The 22,304-nt window shown below is 38.9% G+C and overlaps 1 protein-coding gene across 13 annotated transcripts in view; it reads right to left on the bottom strand.

Annotated features, from left to right (window-relative positions):
* TCF12 (transcription factor 12) overlaps nucleotides 1-22,304 on the bottom strand; it is a 278,333-nt gene that overhangs the window by 70,581 nt on the left and 185,448 nt on the right. For all 13 annotated transcript variants that reach the window (XM_073618786.1, XM_073618794.1, XM_073618798.1 and 10 more), the window contains 2 exons: nucleotides 17,759-17,894; nucleotides 12,061-12,113 (listed from right to left, as the gene is read on the bottom strand). In XM_073618786.1, coding sequence (XP_073474887.1) covers nucleotides 12,061-12,113; nucleotides 17,759-17,894 — 189 coding nt within the window. The remainder of the gene's footprint in view (nucleotides 1-12,060; nucleotides 12,114-17,758; nucleotides 17,895-22,304) is intronic.

Below are 22,304 nucleotides of genomic sequence, written 5' to 3'. Positions count from 1 at the left end.
GTGCACAAAAACACACACATCTATTCTCTCACATCGTGTGTGTGTATATATGTATATATATATATATATATATATATATATATATATATATATATATATATATATATATATATACATATATATATACATATACACACACACACATACACATATACATACATACACACACACATATATATCTATTCTCTCACTCTCTCTCAGTGTGTGTATATGTATATATAGATAAGAGACACAGACAGACATATTTTATATATAATTTTTTTTTCCCCCCACATAACATACATATAATAATCTTCATGAAAGAATATGAACTTCAAGTGCTCATGTTTTCATAATTTTCCTTCTATATATTTCTTAATACAAAACAAATATTTTAAGCTGCCTACAAAGAAGTAGGAGCAATTTCCTCTGCCCTGCACAATAAGGTCAGGGTTAATCTCTTGACCAGCCTGACACATTAAATCAGCTGGAAACCGGTTTGACTTTTTAAACTTTTTTTCAGACAGTATGTCATCAGCAAAAGTAGCAATGAACTGACCTGCACTGCCTAACCTGAATTGTTTCCATTCACAACCCAACACTGTGCGGCTCAACAAACTGTGTGTTTCTCTGAACACAAACAGATTACATGGTCTGACGCACGGGGATCTGATGTCTAATTACAGATGGAAGACTCTTAACTTGCTTACAGTCCCGGGTGGGCGGTGTACAAGGTAGCAGTTAGGAATGAAATAATATTGAGCGCAACTCCCAGCAAAATATATTCTTTATGAAATCATGACTTTTCATCACCTTATTCTGCTCATATAAAAACACAGAAAAGTACATCGTATCACGTTAAAAAATGTTTACCATTCCTCTTCTAGCAAACCAGCACTCCATTTCACACTTCCAAAAGTAAATATCCAGGATTAACCTTACTGCACACATTGTACAATCTGCTTTACATTTACCAGTTGGAGTTGATTTACTTAAACTGGAGAATGCAAAATTTGGTGCAACTCTGCATAGAAACCAATCAGCTTCCATGTTTTTTTTTTTTTTGGTCAAAGCTTAAAGTGTTACTAAACCCAAGACCCTGCATTCACTATATCTGGTCTTTCACTGTACACATAATATGGAAATGCAATTATTTTAGTAAATATAAACAAATAGTTTTTCTCATCAGCAGTATATAGCAGTCTTGTGACTTCTAGCAGTGCCTGGTTAAAGCTTGTAGAAGAAGTTTTCATAATATACTGGCTGACCTATCAGGATGCAGTACCCCGGACCCTCTGTCTGGACAGTGCTGATTGGCCCTGTGCTGATCACATGTACTCTCCTAAAAAAACAAAAAACAAAACACCTCTTCTCTAGCAATACACCCCAAACTGAGCATGTGCAGCCCGACTCCATTTACTGCGTCTTATCCGGACAAGAAGGGGAGGATCTGTGCATACAGGCTCAAGCAACCTTTTTACACAATGCAGAGGATTAACCCCTTAGGTTCTACAGTGAGTATAACCAGCATGCTTTACTGCAGAACAAAAAACCTTATGCCTTTAGAACCACTTTAAGGCTTCCTAGGACAAACCCTTTTTTACAGTGAAATAGAAGGTTTTGAGGTTTTTAATTATTTTGTAATAAACAATAAGTTTTATCTTTAATTTTGTGCATCTCAGTGCCTATGAAGTCCAGTACCAAATTTTTCCAATATTATCTTCTTTACAGTGGGTGTAGTCTTCCTGCCTCCCTCAGGAATTTGTATGTGCCACACATTTATCTCTACACTTTATGACGAAGCCCAGCCAACTATTATTTTACTCTCCAAGGACACTACCTCAGTGACCCATAAGAGTACTATCTGTAGACATTGGAACTGCATTTTGAAAGGCTTAGACAAAGTGAACCAACAAACTAAGGCAGGCCATACATGGTGCAAATTTCTTTCCTACAACAGACAGTGTTGATGCGTGTATGCCTCCTGCCAAGCCATGGTCTTCTCCCGGCGGTGGCGTGTGTTGGAGGGGGGATGGGAGAAGCTGTCTCTACCGGGAGAAGACCGTGATTATTGCTAGCAGCTTTACCAGCCGCTATCGGTAATCACAAGTAAAAATGCAGCAGGCTGGTTGTACCCAGGTTGATCGACTTGGAACATTCAGCCTGCCCATACACAGTTCGATCTTGGCCGGTTACTGCTGAACCAGCAGAGATTCTAACTGTCTATGGCCGACATAAGGGCCTGTGTTGGTAGGTTTCTGTTTGTTTTAGACAGGTTTTGCATCCCTATACAAATCGTCTATGGGCATACATAACCCACTGGAAGCAGGTCAAATGTTAGGTCACCTGCAGGTTGAATGCACCCGTCAACAAATCGTGAATGATCTCAGAAGCATCTCAACTAACGTCAAATGGATGCCATTGACAGACCCAAAGCCTGTCATAAAAATATAAATCAGAGTGGGGATCAGCAAAGGCCTTTCTGGTTACTAAAGTTAACAGCAAGCAGTCAGCTTCAGCAAATGATAATCCCTACATTTAGTCAAAATAAAGGAAAAATCAGCACAAGGGACATTTTAAACCACTGTACCCCCTGTGCTGCTGGCTCCTGCTTTCCTTGAAATCTTCAGGTGTGATGAGATTAATAGAACTGAGGGAGCTGCGAGACAATGACTGATCAGGAGTGCCTGACTATGTACACCCTTTCTGCCCAGCTCCACTGACTGTGAATCTGCCATTTACCGGTCAAATGCCATCATTTTAGTGGGCAGTACTGAATGACATGCAGTAGTAATATAACATAAGGAGGCAGCACCTAATTTCCACTTGGACAGAAGTGGAGGCCCCATATTCAGCTCATTCTAGATCCCTAATGGCAAAAGTTTTGTAAACCTCTAGAATAAAGTCTGAGATTGCATGGTCTTTAACAACATTTTGCATGGACTGAATTTGATCTGGTAGAGAGATTTGTTCAAATGGCCAGTGGTTTGACCAAAATGGTTGACGTATTTAAGAAATCGTGGAGATGCATACAGCTAGAAGTTTCTACAAATACATTTCTAAAGGGCTGAGTGTCTATAAATTCAAGGCTAATTTCTCAACCAATGTGATGTATCTCATGTAATAAAGGCAGACATGTTTGAAGTCCAGCCTTTGGATCATTTTGACTCCCTCCATAGATAAAGTAGTGTAACCACAAAAGGGACAGAAAGTGACATTAAATCCGGGTACACACTGAGTTTTTTTTTACGTTCAATTCACTGTCAGCTCAGGACGGAGCCGCTGTACTATCCAAGGATAGTATAGTGATCTCCCCCGCTGAGCTATTGTGTTCTGACAGGGGGACGTCCCCCCCGCCAGAAGACTCCGTTTAGCGCTCTCCGCCACTGAGTGTGCTGATCGTGAGTCGGTCGGCTGCTGGTTTTCCGGCTTCCGTTGGACAAGGTGGCATACACACAGGCCGATGGTTGGCCTCTTTCTTTCTTTTTTTTTTTTTTTATAAACCTTCCAATGTCTCCCGATTTTCAGCCTGTTTGTACGCGGCTTAAGGCTAGGTTCACACTAATGCGATGCATTTTGAATAACACGTTTTTTTAATGCGATTTTAAGGAGCCCATCCAGTGCCAAAATCGCACCACACCAAAAATGCATAGGACCCTTTTTAAAATCTCATCACATTCACACTGCATATACATAAACAGCCTCTATAGAGAATCAGCTTATTTCACTTCATGTGTTCTAGAACACATCCGAAATCACATCAGTGTGAACCAGGGCTTACAAATGCATACTTGTAATAGCAAATGATCTGCTGCAGATAAACTACCTTTCAATTTCAAATGTCTTTACCACCAGACTATGAATTTAAAAGAGATACAAATGTTAACAGTTAGAAATGTTTGCACATGAATGAACAATCGCCGTGTTCTTTTTTTAATACCTACTACTCATTACTCTTCTAAAAGAAGCACAAAGCCAACAATTGTATTGTGAATACACAAGGGTTAACGTTTCCAAACGGCAAGTTCTATCTGAATTACTCTTCAGAACTGCAACGAAAATCAATTGTCATGTAAGCTTACTGTCACTAAAGAGTATTAAATTCCATCCCCACTAAACTCAACCAGCAAACCTCAAGCACTCAGGAAGACTAAATTATTCATATAATCCTAGACTGCCATTTACTAGGCCTTGATGCTTCCAGTATAATCAAAACAAATAGTCTATCCAGACCCACAAAGCAATGCAGGAGAGAGTAGGAGTTTAGCTACCACGTTCCAGTGTAAGGATATAATTATCTAGAAGACCACAGAACATTAATATAATCACACTAAAAATACAACATACATGTCTAATTTCCTACTTATGAAGATCTGTAAAAGCCTTATTCTCAGCATTACCAAAGTGTGCCCAATTTTAACGCTAAAGGCATAAACAAGGCCTGCAGGTTGGAAAAAAGTTAGAGGGTATGGAAATGTACAAAAGTTACATCCTCCTTCTTCCAATAAGCATTGTCATTGGGATAGAAAGTGATGGGAAATTCAAAATGTTAGTAATGTCAGCAGAGTTAGAGGTGGGGACCTGGGACACCTGTTCCTATGACAACTCTGAGATTTCCTCTTATTGCCTGTTGTGTCTCGAGGACAGGAAGTAAATGGAAATCTAGCAGGCATCAAAATATACCCCTTCTCTACTCTATACCACAAACACGGAGCAGATGGTGATGAATGCAGTTAAAGAGGAAGTAAAACATAATGGGCATAATTTGTACCTATAGGTAAGCCTATAATAAGGCTTACCTATAGGTACTGTAAATATCTCCTAAACGTCTGCCGTTCCTTTAGATACCTGTGCCATGAATGACAGCTCCCCACGCATGCGTGGGAGTGACGTCATTGCGGCTCCGGCCTGTCACAGAGCCAGAGCAACGGACCCGGAAGGAAGATGGGAGAAGATAGACGCTGCCTCCGGCAATTACATTGCATCGCTGGAAGGCTTCGTTTTCAGGTAGGTTTCACATAATGTGCTTGTATGTGATGCATACTAGCACATTAAGCGTTTACCTTGCAGGTCCTAAAAGAAGAAATAAAAAAAACAACCACCAGTTTACCACAACTTTAAAGAAAACCTATGAGAGAAATTGTAGGGTGCTACTGCTAAACACCTGAAAATGTTAGTTGACTGACTGTTTTGCTGACCCAAGTGGCTGGTAGGAGCTTGTTAAGGAAAATCTTAACACTTAAAACCACTGCCTCTGTTTATTTTTTTTGCCATCTGTGAACAGTTGAAAAAAGTTCCTCCTTTAATCTACTCAAAAAACAAAAAGTTTTGGCTACACATAAATTTTCATTGTGACAAGGAGCTGTAAAGCACATCCATAGGAAGCATAACCTACATACCTAATGAGTAAATATGTCTGTCTCCCATGCACATTTATCATTACAAACTACACAGAAAAACATTAAAGTGAAAAACTTTACTCTCTCAATCAACATTGATTATATTTAATCCTCATGCTGCTAGCATTAGTAAATAGAAACGTATTTGTTTTTACATTTCTACAGTTACTTCCTTGTTTCTTGCCTAGGCTTCTTCAGGGGGGGGGGGGGGGGGAGGATGGGTTTTCTCAGCTAAGCTCACTCTCCTGCCTGCATGCTTGAGCTAAGGGCAGATGGATTCCAGGAAGTAAATGTTACATGATTTTATTTGCCCTCACCAAAGATGGCCACAACCAGAAATGCTAGGAGTGTGTTTTTCAAAGGGATTTCTTAACAAAATAAAGCATAGAGACATGGCTAGAAGGGGGAGTTTGCTTTGAATATTACAAATTTATATTTTTGGTTTGTGGTGCTCAGATGCAGTGAAGATCCACTTTAACACATTTATATGACAACATCAGTCTCATCTCTTTTACACTCAACACTCTGTTGAGGGCAAGATGGAGGCAATATGTGGTGCTAATAATGTGGATTGTATGGGCACAATTTGCCTTCTGTTGTCAGGTTACCCCATTAACCCTTTATCTGTGGGCGGCACAGTGGTGTAGTGGGTAGCACTCTCGCCTAGCAGAAAGAAGGGTCGCTGGTTCGAATCCCAACCACGACACTACCTGCCTGGAGTTTGCATGTTCTCCCTGTGCCTGCGTGGGTTTCCTCCAGTTTCCTCCCACACTCCAAAGACATACTGGTAGGTTAATTGGATCCTGTCTAAATTGTCCCTAGTATGTATGAATGTGAGTTAGGGACCTTAGATTGTAAGCTCCTTGAGGGTAGGGACTGATGTGAATGTACAATGTATATGTAAAGTGCTGCGTAAATTGACGGCGCTATATAAGTACCTGAAATAAATAAATCTGTGGTGCAGGACCAGAAAAAACACATTCAGGACAACCAGTGAGGAGCACAGAGGAGAGGTCTGATGCCTCCTCTGTGCAGTGAACCTGGAAGTGCTCTGCTCTGAGAACATACAGGTTTCACAGCTGACAGTAGGCTGTACCCATGTAAACAGATCAAGTACTTTCTGTTAAGACAAACTTCAGAGGAGACATTAGGGGGTCTAATAGATATCTCCAATAAAAAGGACTGGCCACCTGCACAATGCCATCACATAGGGGCAGTCAAGAAAAAAAAAAAAAAAAAAGTTTATTAATATATTTATATACGAGTGTTTTATTTCTGGGTTGACCCAAAATGTCAACTATATGGAATTTCAGCAGATCTACCCTTTGTTTTTTTTCCCAAGCTCTTACTGATGCCATTTTTCTATTGTTTATGATGTGCTCTGGTAAAACCTTACCATTATACTTCACTGCTATTATTGCTCCTTCTCATAATGAAAATCTATGTCGGCCAACCAACCAGAACTACATGCTCAACACCTTATCCCAATAGTTTTAAAGAGCAGGTTGTGTGATTTCAATGACTAATCTTCCTCAAGTGGTTAATCTCTATATTTAATAAAACATATGAAAAGCAGTCATTTAGAAATGAGCAAATCTCATTAAAACCTAACTTGGGTAAACACAGAAATACCAAAAATTTTGCTTGCTTAAAAACACACATTTTACTGTACTTTTGCTCAACAAATAAAATAACAATGGATTCCTTGATAGGACCCCAGTATACCTAGCAGTTTCCTTATCCATATGCAGGACATTAGGATTCTTATCATTACACTCAAAACAATCCAAAGTAAAAAGAACTGCTGGCTGGGAACTAGCTACTAGGCTGTTGCAATTTTCATAATTAACCTGCAGATGGTGCTATTATCCAAACACTAATGAAAATGCAGCAAAACAATAACACTTCTACTTATTAAATAGTATGTACTGGAACCAAAATAAACAGTTCCTAACCAAGCATAATTTTAGGAACTTGTATCATGTAAGTAAATAAAGTCACAAGGTGGCGGTTTTGCCTAATATCATTTACATTTGTGTTGCTGGCCTCCAAATTACATCTTTGTTAATTTTTTTAAGTGCACAAATCTTAAGTGATCTGTCAGAAGAAAATGACAACCAACTCCATTTATAGCAAAACACTGTCAGAGGGCTTAACAGCTAGACAAAAAGAACTAAATGAAAGGCAGAACCTTAAACAAAGCTATTGTTACAAATAAAACAACATGGCTGAGAAGAACTGAGGCCAAATTATGACCACATTTCTGATTTAAATGACTGTCCCTTGGTAATATAAATAAATGTACTATGTGAACTGTTGTAGTTTAAATGTATTCCTGAACCATGGTCATGCACTGCTGCATGATGGGAAAGTGATTGAATGATTTAATCTAGCATTGTGCCGATATTAAGCATTTGCACTAGTACTTGAAAAAAGGAGAGATCCCCCTTCAGTAGGGCTTTAAAGGCCAAATACACTGATGTAATATGAAAAAATTGTTTATTGAATATACATAAACGTTTGCGATCAACTAGAATGATAGATATTAAAAAACATCAAAAATTCTTACAAAGCGTACATATATATAAAGAAAACAAAGACAAAGAACTACAATTTACATGAAAAAAAATAACAAAAGATAATAATACTCCAGTAGATAGTAATCCCCGGTACCCGACTGTCCCAATGGGGGTGCAGATGAACACCAACCAAGCAGTAATATGGTCGTCTCTGCAGTGCCTGCTCAGAGGCACTGCAGAGCGGGGGTGACGCTAACCATATAGACCTGTTCAAGCATATTTGGATGACTGATGGAGATAAGGATTTTTTGGTGCTATCCACTTACCTGGAGCCTTTTTGAAAGCCCTCATTAGCTAACTTCCTAATTTTCCACACAGCGGACACTGTTTAGCTAAATTGCTGGAAATCAGTTGCTGTTGCCCACTTGATCAACAACACTTGGGAACTTTTTGTTTCACGACCATATTACTGCTTGGTTGGCGTCTATCTGCACCCCCATTGGGACAGTGATGAAGATGTTTAATCAGAAACTCGTCGGGTACCGGGGATTACCATCTACTGGAGAGTATTATTTTCTCTTTGTCATTTGTTCATGTAAATTGTTGTTCTTTGTCTTTGTTGTTTTCTTTATATATATGTACACTTTGTAAGAATTTTTGATGTTTTTTAATAGCTATCATTCTAGTTGATAGCAAACTTTTATGTATATTCAATAAACTATTTTTTCATATTACATCAGTGTATGTGGCCTTTAACCACTTCCTGACTGGCTCATGTACATATACGTTGCGTTTCTGGTTAAACACCTTCGTCAGGGAATATAGGATAGAGGCAGATATAGTCATAAATTGTTTTTACTCATGTAAAGTGATTCCATAAAGAAAATCAGTGAGGCAAGTGTCCCAATGGGGGTGCAGATGGACGACAATCAAGCAGTAATATGGTTGTGAAACAAAAAGTTCCCAAGTGTTGTTGATCAAGTGGGCAACAGCAACCGATTTCCAACAATTTAGCTAAACAGTGTCCGCTGTGTGGAAAATAAGGAAGGTAGCTAATGAGAGCTTTCAAAAAGGCTCCGGGTAAGTGGATAACACCAAAAAAATCCTTATCTCCATCAGTCATCCAAATATGCTTGAACAGGTCTATATGGTTAGCGTCACCCCCGCTCTGCAGTGCTTCTGTGTAGGCAATGCAGAGACGACCATATTGCTGCTTGGTTGGTGTTCATCTGCACCCCCATTGGGACAGTCGGGTACCGGGGATTACTATCTACTGGAGAGTATTATTATCTTTTTGTCATTTTTTTCATGTAAATTGTTGTTCTTTGTCTTTGTTTTCCTTATATATATGTACACTTTGTAAGAATTTTTGATGTTTTTTTAATATCGATCATTCAAGTTGATCGCAAACTTTTATGTATATTCAATAAACAATTTTTTCCTATTACATCAGTGTATGTGGCCTTTAAAGTCCCACTGAAGGGGGATCTCTCCTTTTTTCATCATATCCTAGGGATGTGGCTACTGCACTGTGTCAACCTGATATGGTGAAACCCTCTTTTTTGCTTGCACTAGTACTTGTGCAAATGCTCCAATACTAAAACTGATACCTTCAAGTCCGCAGACTGTAACCGCTGCTGCCTTCAAAACGAGTTGACATATGTGCGGGGGCCAGTTTCAGTGTGATTTGTAAAAGAGTCTGACGCTATTTCGTTCAGCGGTTTAGGTGTGAATTTTTAAAGTGTAGGACAGTTGAAATTGCACCTGAACTGGACTAAAAAAAAATCGTACAGGACTCTTTTTAAACATCGCACAGCGACCGGCTGGTTTGGGTCACGTCATGCAAATTGGATGCTGTTCAAAACGCAATCTATAATATCATAATAAAATAAACAGAACCACATAAAATGTATTTAGTATTAGATTAATATATTAGCTCATTTAATAATATGAAACATGACACTAAAAATAGGTAATTGGTATCGGAGAAATAGTTCCTCGGTTTTAAAAAAATTGGTATTGGTGGAGCCCCAATTTAATCTAATTATAAAATATTAGCCTCAACTCCTAGCAATTCAGAAAAATATAAGATTTATTAGGCATACAGCCAACAAAAAGTAAATAAAGCGTACAGCCAGTTTTTACATATAGTAAAAAGAACTCATTATTTTGCTTGTGGAAAGTACATATCTCAAATATATTTCTCAGCAGCCGTGAAATAATCTTTAATGCCACCATGTATACAAAATGCATTTCTACATTCTACACAGTGCGTAAGCAATATGTCCAGCTTTCATTGTGGATCAATGGACAGTTTGAGCAGCTGGTGTCTATCTCTGGCAGTGCAGCATTCTCTGTATCTTAAATTTTTCCACTGCTGCACAAATTTCCATGCCTTCATTTTACACATCAAGAACAGTAATGTAAGTAATAATCCAAATTCAGCACTGAAAAAATGAATATGAGGGGATGAGAAGTCTGTATATATATTCACCTATTCACCCTGTGATACCGCAGTCTCTACTTGGACTTCCTTACTCAATACTGATGTGTTAACTTGTAGACAGTGGCATCATCAGAAATGAAATGAGTCTATGCGCTTCCATGCTTTGGATGCTCCTTCATTTCTAATACAATATTTCTGTTAATCTAGCAGAAATCAGCCGACTACAGTGTACAGTCTATCCCGAATTAGACACAACAGTTAAAATGTAAATTGCTAAACTATTTTTAGCTGATGGAAAAGAAAGAAAAAAAAAATATTCCTGGCCTAGGGAAAATGATTTGAAGCATTGTGTTCATTTTGTTTATCAAGCAGCTATTCAGCCTCTAGTGGGGCCCAAGTGCTTATGCAAGCAAAAGCTTTTAAGAGAGCCTGCAGCTGCAGTCCTGGCTTCCAGGTAGACTGCAGGTTCGGAGCACAGCTGCCCTGAGCTCTACAAACCATTTTAGCTCCATCTGGAAGCAAGGTCAGAAACCATTTTCAAACCCAAAATTTTGTCTTAGCAGAAAGCAATATTCACACAAATACCAGAACTTTGTAATCAAGCCATACCACCAATCCTTGTGCAGTGCTTATACTCATGCAATTGCGTTACTGACTACAGAGGATGTTGCATTGAAATCAAACTGCTCTGAGTTATTACTCATCCAATTGCACCTGCGCCCAAGTGTTAAGTACTGCCAAATAAAAGCCCTCCATCCATTTACACAACAAAGAGATGTACCCCGCAAGGCAGCAGAGCTCTCCCTCTCCCTCCCCTCTCATTTGTTCTAAACCACAAGAAGGGGGGGGGGTGGGGGTGCAGAGCAGAAAGGGAAAAAAAAAAAAAAAAAAAAAACACTTCCTTCAGCGTGCAGGGATTTTCACTTCACGTGGATTTTAAATGCGGATTCATTTACAAACAATTTTCCTTCTTTAAAGAATAAAGCATATTTAATACCACAAAACACCCCTATAGCAATAGATTATCACAGCCATTAATGATTTTTTTTCTCTCCACCAAAACCCTCGCAACCTTTTTCATCAAAGCCCTTTATTCTCTAAGGATATATTTTCGAGCAAAGAGGGATCAACAAACTAGTTGCTTGAAAGCCTTCCTGATGCTAGGCTGAAGTTAGGAAAGGCTTAATGAAAGCTTTAAAATCCACCAGGGTTTCACACTGAACATCTGACTTGGTGATTTATGCATATTAATAACCTCAGTCCTACTGAGGCAAGCTGAGCCGTACGTGTCCTCCGAATCTTAATGTCTTCAGCTCCATTGGGATTATTACAAATGTAAATTTCGAAGATTCTTGGCTATTAATCTCTGTCTGTCCTCCTGCTCAGCAACATAATGACTAATTAAACATCAAAAGACCTGTACAGGAGATCTTCTTTGACAGCTCCTTGGCCCTGTTCTCCTCCCATGAGAGGAATTCAAATGACAGGGACGAGGGGACCAGAGCATATGACCGTGCTACAAATCACTGCCGCAAATCTAAAGACTAAACATCAAACGTAGGTTGGAACCTAATGAAGCTCTACTATTGATCAAGGCAGCCAGTTTATGGTCACCGTTGAAAACCTGTTTAAATAATGATTTGTATGACCCCTGTACACAGCTCTACCAGTCTAATTTATTTCCAGTAATCAGATAAACAATGCAGACAGTACTTACAGAAGAAGGCAAGCCAGGAGGAACCTTTCTTATTTTCTTTGTTTGTACAGGATCTGCATGTAGACAAGAAAAATATGTGGATCAGTCTTGGATTGAGGCAGTAAAAAGTTAATCAGACATGTTTCTTATATCTTAGGTAGAGATATGGAAGATTGTTTATTTTTCACTTTAGATAAGCATACAATAACCTAAATAATCATACAAAACCATAACACATTTGTTTTATTTACATCAAGTGTTTAACTGTTTATAGTATAGAAAGTTTTATTTTTACTCATGAGTACTAATTTTCAACATCCTTGTTCTGCATTTTTCACACAATATTAAACACGGTAATAACCCTTCCTATATGTGTATATTTGTGGATGATGAATTAAAATAGCATTTCGCCCTGGTTTACACTGCAGCAACGTGGCAAGCGACTTGAAGTGTCTGTACTACTTTTGGCGATGTCGGGGTGCAATTTTAATAGACATCTGTGCAGAAACCTCTGAAATCGCCCCCGAAATTGGGACTGACATGCAGGAATGAAATCGTGCAAGTTCAGCTGAACTCGTACCATTTCATTCCTGCTGTCACAGTGAACCTGGGCTTAAAAAGTGACCTCAAAGTCTGTATACTTAACACATTTTATCTAGCATCACTTGAGAGGAAAAAGAGACTGCGATCCAAGAGATGGACGGGTTTTGGTTTCAATTTGGAATCTGTTGCTCCTTAATTATAGAACCTGTTGCTGAGCCAAACAGTTAAAGAATAAAGTCAATGTTTTGCTTGGCAGTTCTACAGCAATACTCTCAATTCTAGACATCACTGTAATGTCAGCTATGACACCATTTTTCTCAAAAAGATTTTAAATCCTTACATATACCAAGGGAAGTAGCTGGTCTCAGGTAATACACAGATGAACAAATCCATCCAAATAAGTTGTACATGTTTATCTGCAGCCGTCTCTTCTCTACATCTGTTTAAAGTCCAGAATTTACACAGCTTTTCAGAGCTTTCAGACACAGAGGGGAGGGATCTGATATCTCACACTGCACAACTCAAAGTGGAGAGCTGAGTGTAATCTGCGACCTGAGTGGAGGGAAAGGGACACACAAACCCACACCCCCTCCCCCCAAGTCCAGGGATTTTGTAGGATAAGAGTCAGGGAAATGGTTAACCATTTATAACAACAAGCAGGTGCTAATGATCATCAATTTCATATGTAGGTTTAAACACAGTCAGTAACTGAAACAGAAACAGCTTAACACAGGGTGAGGAACGGCCAAATCTCCTACTAAGGTCAGATTGCAGAAGACAGTTTCATGTCCCAGTTCATACAACATAGCAAGACTTTGCACAGCAACAAGACACAGCAATGTCTCTCCCAGGCAAATATTTCAAAGCAGACTGGGGTTTCAAAATGTGCTGTTCAAGCTCTTTTGAAGGAGCACAAAAACAGTCATTGTTTGAGGACCATAAACGCAGTGATCGGCCAAAGAAACTTAATGCAGCAGATGAAAGACACATCATGCTTATTTCCCTTCAACATCAGAAGATGTCCAGCAATCCCATCAGCACAGAACTGGTGGAAACCAGTGGGACCCAGGTACACTAATCTACTGTCCGGAGAAGTCTGGCCAGAAGCGGTCTTCATGTAAGAATTGCAGCCAAAAAGCCATACCTCTGACATGGAAACAAGGCTAAGCAACTCAACTATGCTCTATGGAAACAGTGGTATAAATACTTAGTTTCCTGGGCTTGAATCAATATGACAGATTGAACTAGACTAATGGGAGAGCATTGCACATGCATGCTGGATTAGAGAATAGTGACTTATAAGACTTGCAGAGAGAGCTGGAACACAGTACAACCTAATTGTAACGGCATGCCTGCAGATATAGACAGGTCATAAATTACAGGTAAGATCACAAATCCTTAAAACAAAAAATGAATCCATTAAATTAATATTTCTCAGGGAAATTCTACTTCTGACAAAATGATCAATATTCAGACAGAAACTTGTTTATTTTTAAATGGGCAATATTAAAAAAAAATAGAGGGGCAAAAATGTGCTAAATTACATGGGATGAAACATTACAAAAACTAAACACAGCTGTTATTTAAAGTAATAGAGAGAATGAAAGCATTCTGCAACAGGCAGAAAAACAATCAATCTAGTTTAAGTATCAGGAGGGTTCATTCACATCTTTTAACTAGATAAGATTTACACTGATATCAATTTCGGCATTTAGCACTAAGCACGAAGTTAGCATGATGTAGAATTTTTATTTCAATAGACCCTCAATGAATGTACATCCATGGTTCATCGCACAGCAAGGCATTGTGCGTTTGTTTACTATGGTGTGTGTTGTGTTGCACTGAGGTGCTGGTGCGTCTGTTTTGGCCAGGTATGCACTTCAGGATGCACACACATTATATAATTACAGTGTGCCATGCTGCGCGTCATACCATGAGCTTTAAAGTGCGCCAATGTAGTCTAAATGCCCTTCAGTCAAACTGAGCAATCTCCTGAACAACACATACTTCTACAGGTATTTTTACCCCAGATTATTAAATACCAATTCACACACACTAAAAGATTTCACAATGTAACATTCTACACTTTGTAGTTCTGTTCATCCTCATAATTTAAACTAGATGACATTTTACACAGTCTAAAACACACAGAGCTCACTGTGTAATATTTACTAGCAGCTCACCTTTAAGCCAAACCTGATTATATAATATTCTTTCTAAAGACCCTATTAATATGAATGACCTTACATGTATTATCTCTAAGCTTTCCTTTTTTCTTGCTCTCAAAACAAGGACAGTGATTTAATCACAGCTTTTATTTTAAAGCAGTGAAACATTTAGCACATCAAAGAATTGAAATATACATTGTCTACTATTTTAACGCATTTATTTTAGACACAACAGCAAACTGTTTCCTTCCAAAACGATACAATTCCCCACCCCACCTATTTAACAGTAAATATGGGTAGCACTCTGAAGCAAATCATACACAGGCAGTTGTCTAGGTCCAAAATGACTTTTCTCTATAACTTTGTGACCCCTCAGTGCCGCAAATGTACGCAAAGGGGTTGTTTAAAGGATACGTTCATCTTTCCGAACATTTTTGATCCGTATTTAGGGCGTAACATGTTCAGCATCCTCCCATAAACCCCCCCCCCCGCGCGCCAGCAGGGATCCTCTCCCCACACCAGATGTCAAAATTTGAAAACAAAGTGGTTGTGGCAGAGTCTGTCCACACAGCTGCATCATTCATTCACAGAGTTCCATGAATGAATTAACTATAAGTACTGTCTGCCACTGCAGCAGACAGCTTGTACTTCCCAATGAGTTGGAAGGGCGCTGCTGAGCGCTTTCATAGTTCATTATTTGTCCTGCTCTCCAGTAATTGTCTGCCCAGACGGAAGGTACAGGCAGACAGCTATAGTGAAGGACTGCAGGAGCCTGAAACTGCACCCATGATTTTCTGACTGCAGGTGCAATGCTCCGCAGGCTTGGTAAAAAAAAAAAATGTGAACTTTTTTTTACCTGCAAAAAAACTGCAGTTATTTTTTTTAAAAAAGGGAACGTATCCTTTAAATTGGAGAACAGAATCATCGCTCATTGCTGTAAGATATTTTCTAACAGGTTAGAAAAGCTCTGCAAACCATAACAAGCTCACTCTTTGATTGTAGTTTTGATTATAGTTATTACAGGTCACTGTAAAAATGTTCAAAAAATTCAATGCAATATGGCAACCTGGAGGCGTTCTGTACACTGCTGGTGTATAGAATGCCCCCAGAAATGTAATTTCCTGCTTGTGTGATTGGCTCACTGATTATCTTAGATGTTTGTATTAAGATTCAAGTAAAAGATTAGGTGTCCCCTGCAATAGTAATTACATTTCTAGTGTGATACTCCCTATGGGTTAACTACTTCTTAAAGGGATGCAGACACTGCTGCTTTTCTCATCAGAACATTGAGATTTCACCAGATGGTTATAATGAACAGACCCCTGCAGGAATCAGTCTGGAAAAGAATACAAACCACTTTTTTCTACATAACAGAACAAGATAGAAATCTGCTGGTATTGTGTTGAACTTTTAAAGCGCAGAGCAGAGTTTACGTCTTTTTTTTTTTTAAACTTTATTGAAATGTCACTAATTTCTCACAGCAAGAAACAAAGCTGTGGGTGAGCTGTGGTGTGGGACAGAAAAATGCAGACAGGGGGCAGATTTCTGCTCCATACCTCACCACAGGCTGCGTTCAAGTGTGGATAGGGTACATAGCAAACAATTGTTTCCTGTGTGCCCTTGTGAAGACTGGCATTTTTCTAGTGCCGAAAAGGGCAGGTCACCGCACAAGTGTGAACAAGCCCTAAAAGAGGATGCTGCCAACTTAAATCACTCACTAATGTGTTAAAATCACCTACGTAGTTTAACAACTGCAAGTAAACCTTTAAACCAACAGAAATAAAAGCACTAGTAGCTTGATATACCCTCATTCACCAGTTTCCACTGGCCTGGTATTCTAAGGCTGCAAACACACTGGAAATGTAGGCATTGTAACGGCAGGATTCTTCTAATTCTTGCTGCGGCTGTGAGTGGCTAGGTGCAGCTGCCAACCCTGTCCATGATGATGGGTCGGTGGTGGCCATAGCTATTCACGGCTGCCCGCCAAGCCAGCGATTAGTTCTGGTGACTGAGGCTGGATTCACACAAAGTGTGAACTAAAGCTCCTAACGAGGTGGTTAGAAGCACACAAAGTGCATCCAGCAGAGATCACCACGGGTAATCACTGGCTGTGTTTAAAGCTATGAGTAGCTGCGGCCGCTGGCGACCTGTCATTATAGGTGGCCATACACAACAGCAGCAGGAATCTTAAGATTTATGCTGCTGCAATTCGTAACAGCCTTAAATCACCAAGGTGAATGTAGCCTAAGTGGTCTTCAGTGATACTAATTGATGATATCGCCGGGTATCAATTCAAGCCAGGAAACGTGTACAGGCCTCATCATTCCATTACAGTCACAATACCTCCTCTATCTGGCATATTAGAGCTACCACGCAGAGGAGCATGGGATTATTAAAATATATTTTTTTCTTAACAGAATTTTAGGTTGGAACAGCATATCATTTTTTTCATTTTTTTTTTTTACCATTGTACAGTACGTTTCACTTAAAGAAATGTAGGTTTTAGGTTGGAACAGCACCTTAGGGTACCATTTATAAATAAAAGAATCAGGCCATTTCGCTTCACCAAATCTTAGTGAATATTCACTTAATTTTCATTACATTTTTGGGGGGTTATTTATAAAAAAGCAAAGGCAATACTATAGATATGAATTTTTAGCAAGTCATGGTAAGTGAACTTGATGGGAAAGTTGAGGGTTTGTAATTTGCCACAGTTGAGTCAGCTTACCTTTATATTCTACAATTTTGTAAACATTTTTTATGTGCCCCCCAAACTGATCTACCTCATTAGAAACTTTAGTGAACTGCGGTGCTGTTCATTTTAAATGACACCCCAAAGAACTGCACTGCACCCCAACTTACTATTACACACTACTGTGTGCTGTGGTGCACTGCGCAACAAGAACAGCAAATGTGACTGGGTCCCTAGTCTGAATTTAAACTGTTGTGTTGTGGTAACTATGAATTACCACAACATTTTCAACAATAAAAATATAAACTTTACTAACCCAGAGCGGGTGTATCCTGCAAGGGCCTTCGGCGTGAACTTGATGCGGAGAACGGATAATATGGGCTTCCTGGTTTTCCTGAGTTTGGAAGCTGCCCTGAACTCCCAAGTCCAATATCGGTTCGAACCAGGCTAGTCTGAAAAGCACAGAGAAAAAAAAAAAAAAAAAAGATTGTTCACAATTTGCAGTGCTCTATCAAGGTGTAAACTAAAGTACACACACACACACACACACACACACACACACACACACACACACACACACAAACCATTTTAACAATTAAAGCATCCATTTCTTTTTTTTTTTTATATCAGAAAACTGCAATTATACACTGCAGGTTTTGAACTAACAAATCGAAAGTATTAGGTGTTTCAAGGGTGAGAACTGGCCATTTTGCTCTGATATTTAGAAAAAGCATTCTTTTATTTTGCATGGCTTTTTGAGTCAAAACATATGTAAACCTAAAAACAAGAAATCCATTCATATTGCAATGTACTAATCCTTAGATGTGGTTCCTGCATTAGTTTTTTTTTTACCTGGAAATCCTGTGAATAACACTCTTTTTGTCCCCTTCGTGTCTGCACTAATTTCTCTATTATATCAATGGAGGGCAGCCATGGTTGTCAAACAGGCTGCGCATCAAACAGGTCTGCTTTTGTTCATCTCTATTACATGGTGGTTTGATTGGATTAGTAGTTACACAAAGATATGCTTCTTTGTGCTTCCATTAGGTTCACAGAAGTGACAAGGATGATGCATTGCTCCCATAGTCAACAGGTATATTTTTTCCTTGCTGAAAAAGTCCTTAAAGTGATAACTAATGCAGCCACCACACCTAAGGCCTGGTAAGCTGCAGCATACCATTTTTTGTTTTTGAGTTTAGACACACCTTAATACTCTGGAGCAGTTGGCATAAAAAAAAACAAACAAACAAAAAAACGTGGAACTGCATTCATTTTATGGTTGCTAGTGCAGTTTTTTAAAGAAAAAAAATCTTTATTACTGCAAAGCAGCTGGCACCAAAAATCCATCACTTTTTAGGAGGAATGAAGTAGTGTTTTAATAAGGCTATCAAATTTCTTCACGCTCGTATAATGGTAAACGCTTTATTTTTATTTTGTAAAGGGAATATACAGCAACTTAATGTTTTAAAGATAGGGAGAAAGGGAGATAAAACTGCTACCTGTCTCTACCTATAATGTATACTTATCTATGTATAAAAGGAAAAACAGAATTGTTTATCATATACACAGAACCAGCTCTGCAGTGCTGCAGAATAGTGCTTTACAATAAATTTCTATGAAACCGTTAAACCACTGAAAACAATATATACACACAAAATATAAAGTAGTTATTTTATTAAACTAAAAGATAACTGTACAGTGGTCCTTTAGCATGATCCCATGATGACAGATATATGTACTCTGGCTCGGTGTGTGAATGAACTACAAGCCCTGACATCCTTTGCAGCTGTCAGCTTGTAGTTCTCTAACTACCATGGCGGTGTGGAGCGCTGTTGTAGTTCATAGATTCTCCCTGTTAGTATATCTGCTTGCCTGTACGGGATGTATGGGCACACAGATACACTGACAGATCTACAGGAGACCTCCACGACACCAGTGATCGACTGATCATTGGTGCAATGCTTTGCAGGCTCCAAAAAAAATGCACATTTTTTTTGTTAGCTGCAAAAAAATGTGCATTTATTAATTTTTTAAAAACGTGAACTTATCCTTTAAGGAAGCAGTGAATAGTCCCTTGAAATAAACAAATAAAAGGCCATAAGAGCAGGTGCAGAATGAAACCCAACATCTTCACTTACAATTATCCATAATCAACAGTTTGATAAAAAAAACAATAAAAAGTATGAAAATACAATTAATGCGAGGTACAAAATGCTCATGTATTTGGCAGTTTATATTATATAAATACATCTAGAACCTAAGCAATACAAAGCTCTGTAAGAATAATCCTCTATGAAGGATAGATTACTGCTGACAGAATACAGAACACTCAATTCCTAGGGGGGGATTCTGTCCCGCGTTAGTAAATTGCCTAAATCACCATGACACCTGTCAAAGTACCCACTCCTAAGCTGATGTCGTCTAGCAGACAAGACTAGACTGGACTGTTACTAAGAGCTAAAGACGGACATGTGAAAGGGGTTTTACCAAAGCATGGAATACAAAAATACATTTTTTAATTTTAATTGTGAACTTACTTTTAACTGGATGTTTATTATTATAAAAACAACAGGTTTCCCGAATATACAAACTTTGAAAATAAAAATCTAAAGGGCGATGGTTTTCACCACTACTATAACAAAACCGGAAAAAAAAAAAAAAAAGAGATATCACACAGAAACCACAATTCATATTGCATCCTGGAATCAAGCTTTAACAACTATAGATTAGTGTACATACAATTACACATCAACTATTTTTTTACATATAAATCAGAGGTGTGTCTACAAGTCAAGAGCTCTATCAGTGTATAACCCAAAAGGTATAAATGTATGTTGAGCACCCTGCGCTAACGTTGATGCTTTTAATGAACACATTTACTGCATCTACTGAGGCCAAATGTACACAGCCAAAGCATGTCACTTGCATTTCAAATACTAAACACATAATAATCCTAAACAAGTGTAAAAGCTGGTCATACACATACAGATTCTTTCATCCAAGCTACACAGCACAAATTAACGCATCTCCTGCCGCAGCCATTGCCAGCCCGACAGCTTGCAAAATACCTCAACAGCACCTGCATTTGACTGGATGCAGCTGCTGTTCAGTCGAAAATCTAAATTCGAACAGTGAATTGTAAACTTAAAGTCTTTAGACTGGAACTACTTTTGTTACAGTTAATGGAAGTCCGTCCAAATACTAAAATGTGTTTTACCGAACTTCATCAAAATTAATAATAGAATGACAGAAAGTGATGAGAAAATTGTAAAATCCAATATTTTACAGTAGTCAGTAAAAGAGTAGAGGGGGGATCTTCCAATGGTAACACTTATGCTCAGGGGCACACAGAGGGGATGCCTGTTAAGCCTCTGGGACAGGAAGTCCATGCAAACCAGTCAAACAAGACATCGCAAATAAAAAAAATACATACACACTATATATATATATATATATATATATATATATATATATATATATATATATATATATATATATATATATATATATATATATATATATATATATATATATTTTCCGCCAGCAAAAGTCCGATGGAGCATACACACGGTCGGAATTTCCGACCAAAAGCTCACATAGGACTTTTGCTGGCGGAATTTCCAATCGCCTGTATGGGGCATTAGTCTGCTTGTCTTCAGCAAACTGTTTGCGGGCTTTCTTGTGCATCATCTTTAGAAGAGGCTTCCTTCTGGGGCGACAGTAATGCAGACCAATTTAATGCAGCGTGCGGCGTATGGTTTGAGCACTGACAGGCTGACCCCCAACCCCTTCAACATCTGCGGCAATGCTGGCAGCACTCATACATCTATTTCCCAAAGACAACCTCTGGATAGGAGGCTGAGCACATGCACGCAACATCTTTGGTTGACCATGGCGAGGCCTGTTCTGAGTGGAACCTGTATGGTCTTGGCCAACGTGCTGCAGCTCAGTTTCAGGGTCTTGGCAATCTTCTTATAGCCTAGGCCATCTTAATGTTAAGCAAGAATTATTTTTTTCCAGATACTCAGAGAGTTCTTTGCCATGAGGTGCCATGTTGAATTTCCAGTGACCAGTATGACAGAGTGAGAGCGATAACGCCAATTTAAACACACCTGCTCCCCATTAACACCTGAGACCTTGTAATACTAACGAGTCACATGACACCGAGGAGTGAAAATGGCTAATTGGGCCCAATTTGAACATTTTCCCTCAGGGGTGTACTCACTTTTGTTGCCAGCGGTTTACACATTAATGGCTGTGTGTTGAGTTATTTTGAGGGAACAGCAAATTTACACTGTTATACAAGCTGTACACTCACTACTTTACATTATATCAAAGTGTCATTTCTTCAGTGTTGTCACATGAAAGGATAGAATAAAATATTTACAAAAATGTGAGGGATGTACTCACTTTTGGGAGATACTGTATAATTCTGCTGCACCTGTAGGGCTTTAATGGGGAAAGTTGCAGGGTCTGAATTCCTTTAGACATTATTTCCCTTTGGTAGCATCTCACCAAAAATGTAATTTTGTTGCAGGGGATGCCCAAACTTTGACTTGTATCAAGCAGACTTCTGGGGAAAATCAGTAAGCCAATCACATACGCAGGAAATTGAATTTCTGAGGGGGCGTTCTGTACATCATCTGTGTACACAATGCTTCCAGGTTGCCATATTGCATTCTATAGAAAACTACAGCACTGCAGATTAAAGTGGGATTCCGGCCACCTAAAAAAAAATTTTAAAGTCAGCAGCTACAAACACTGTAGCTGCTGACTTTAAATAAGTAGACTTACCTGTCCTGGGAGCCCGCGATGTCGGCCGCCTGGGGCTGACCCGCCCCTTGGCTCTCGGGTCCCGGCAC

The sequence above is a fragment of the Aquarana catesbeiana genome, linkage group LG03, assembly GCF_042186555.1.
Source record: "Aquarana catesbeiana isolate 2022-GZ linkage group LG03, ASM4218655v1, whole genome shotgun sequence".
NCBI lineage: Eukaryota > Metazoa > Chordata > Amphibia > Anura > Ranidae > Aquarana > Aquarana catesbeiana.
The sequence above is the reverse complement of the archived record's forward strand: the minus strand, read 5'-3'. Positions and strand labels throughout refer to the sequence as shown.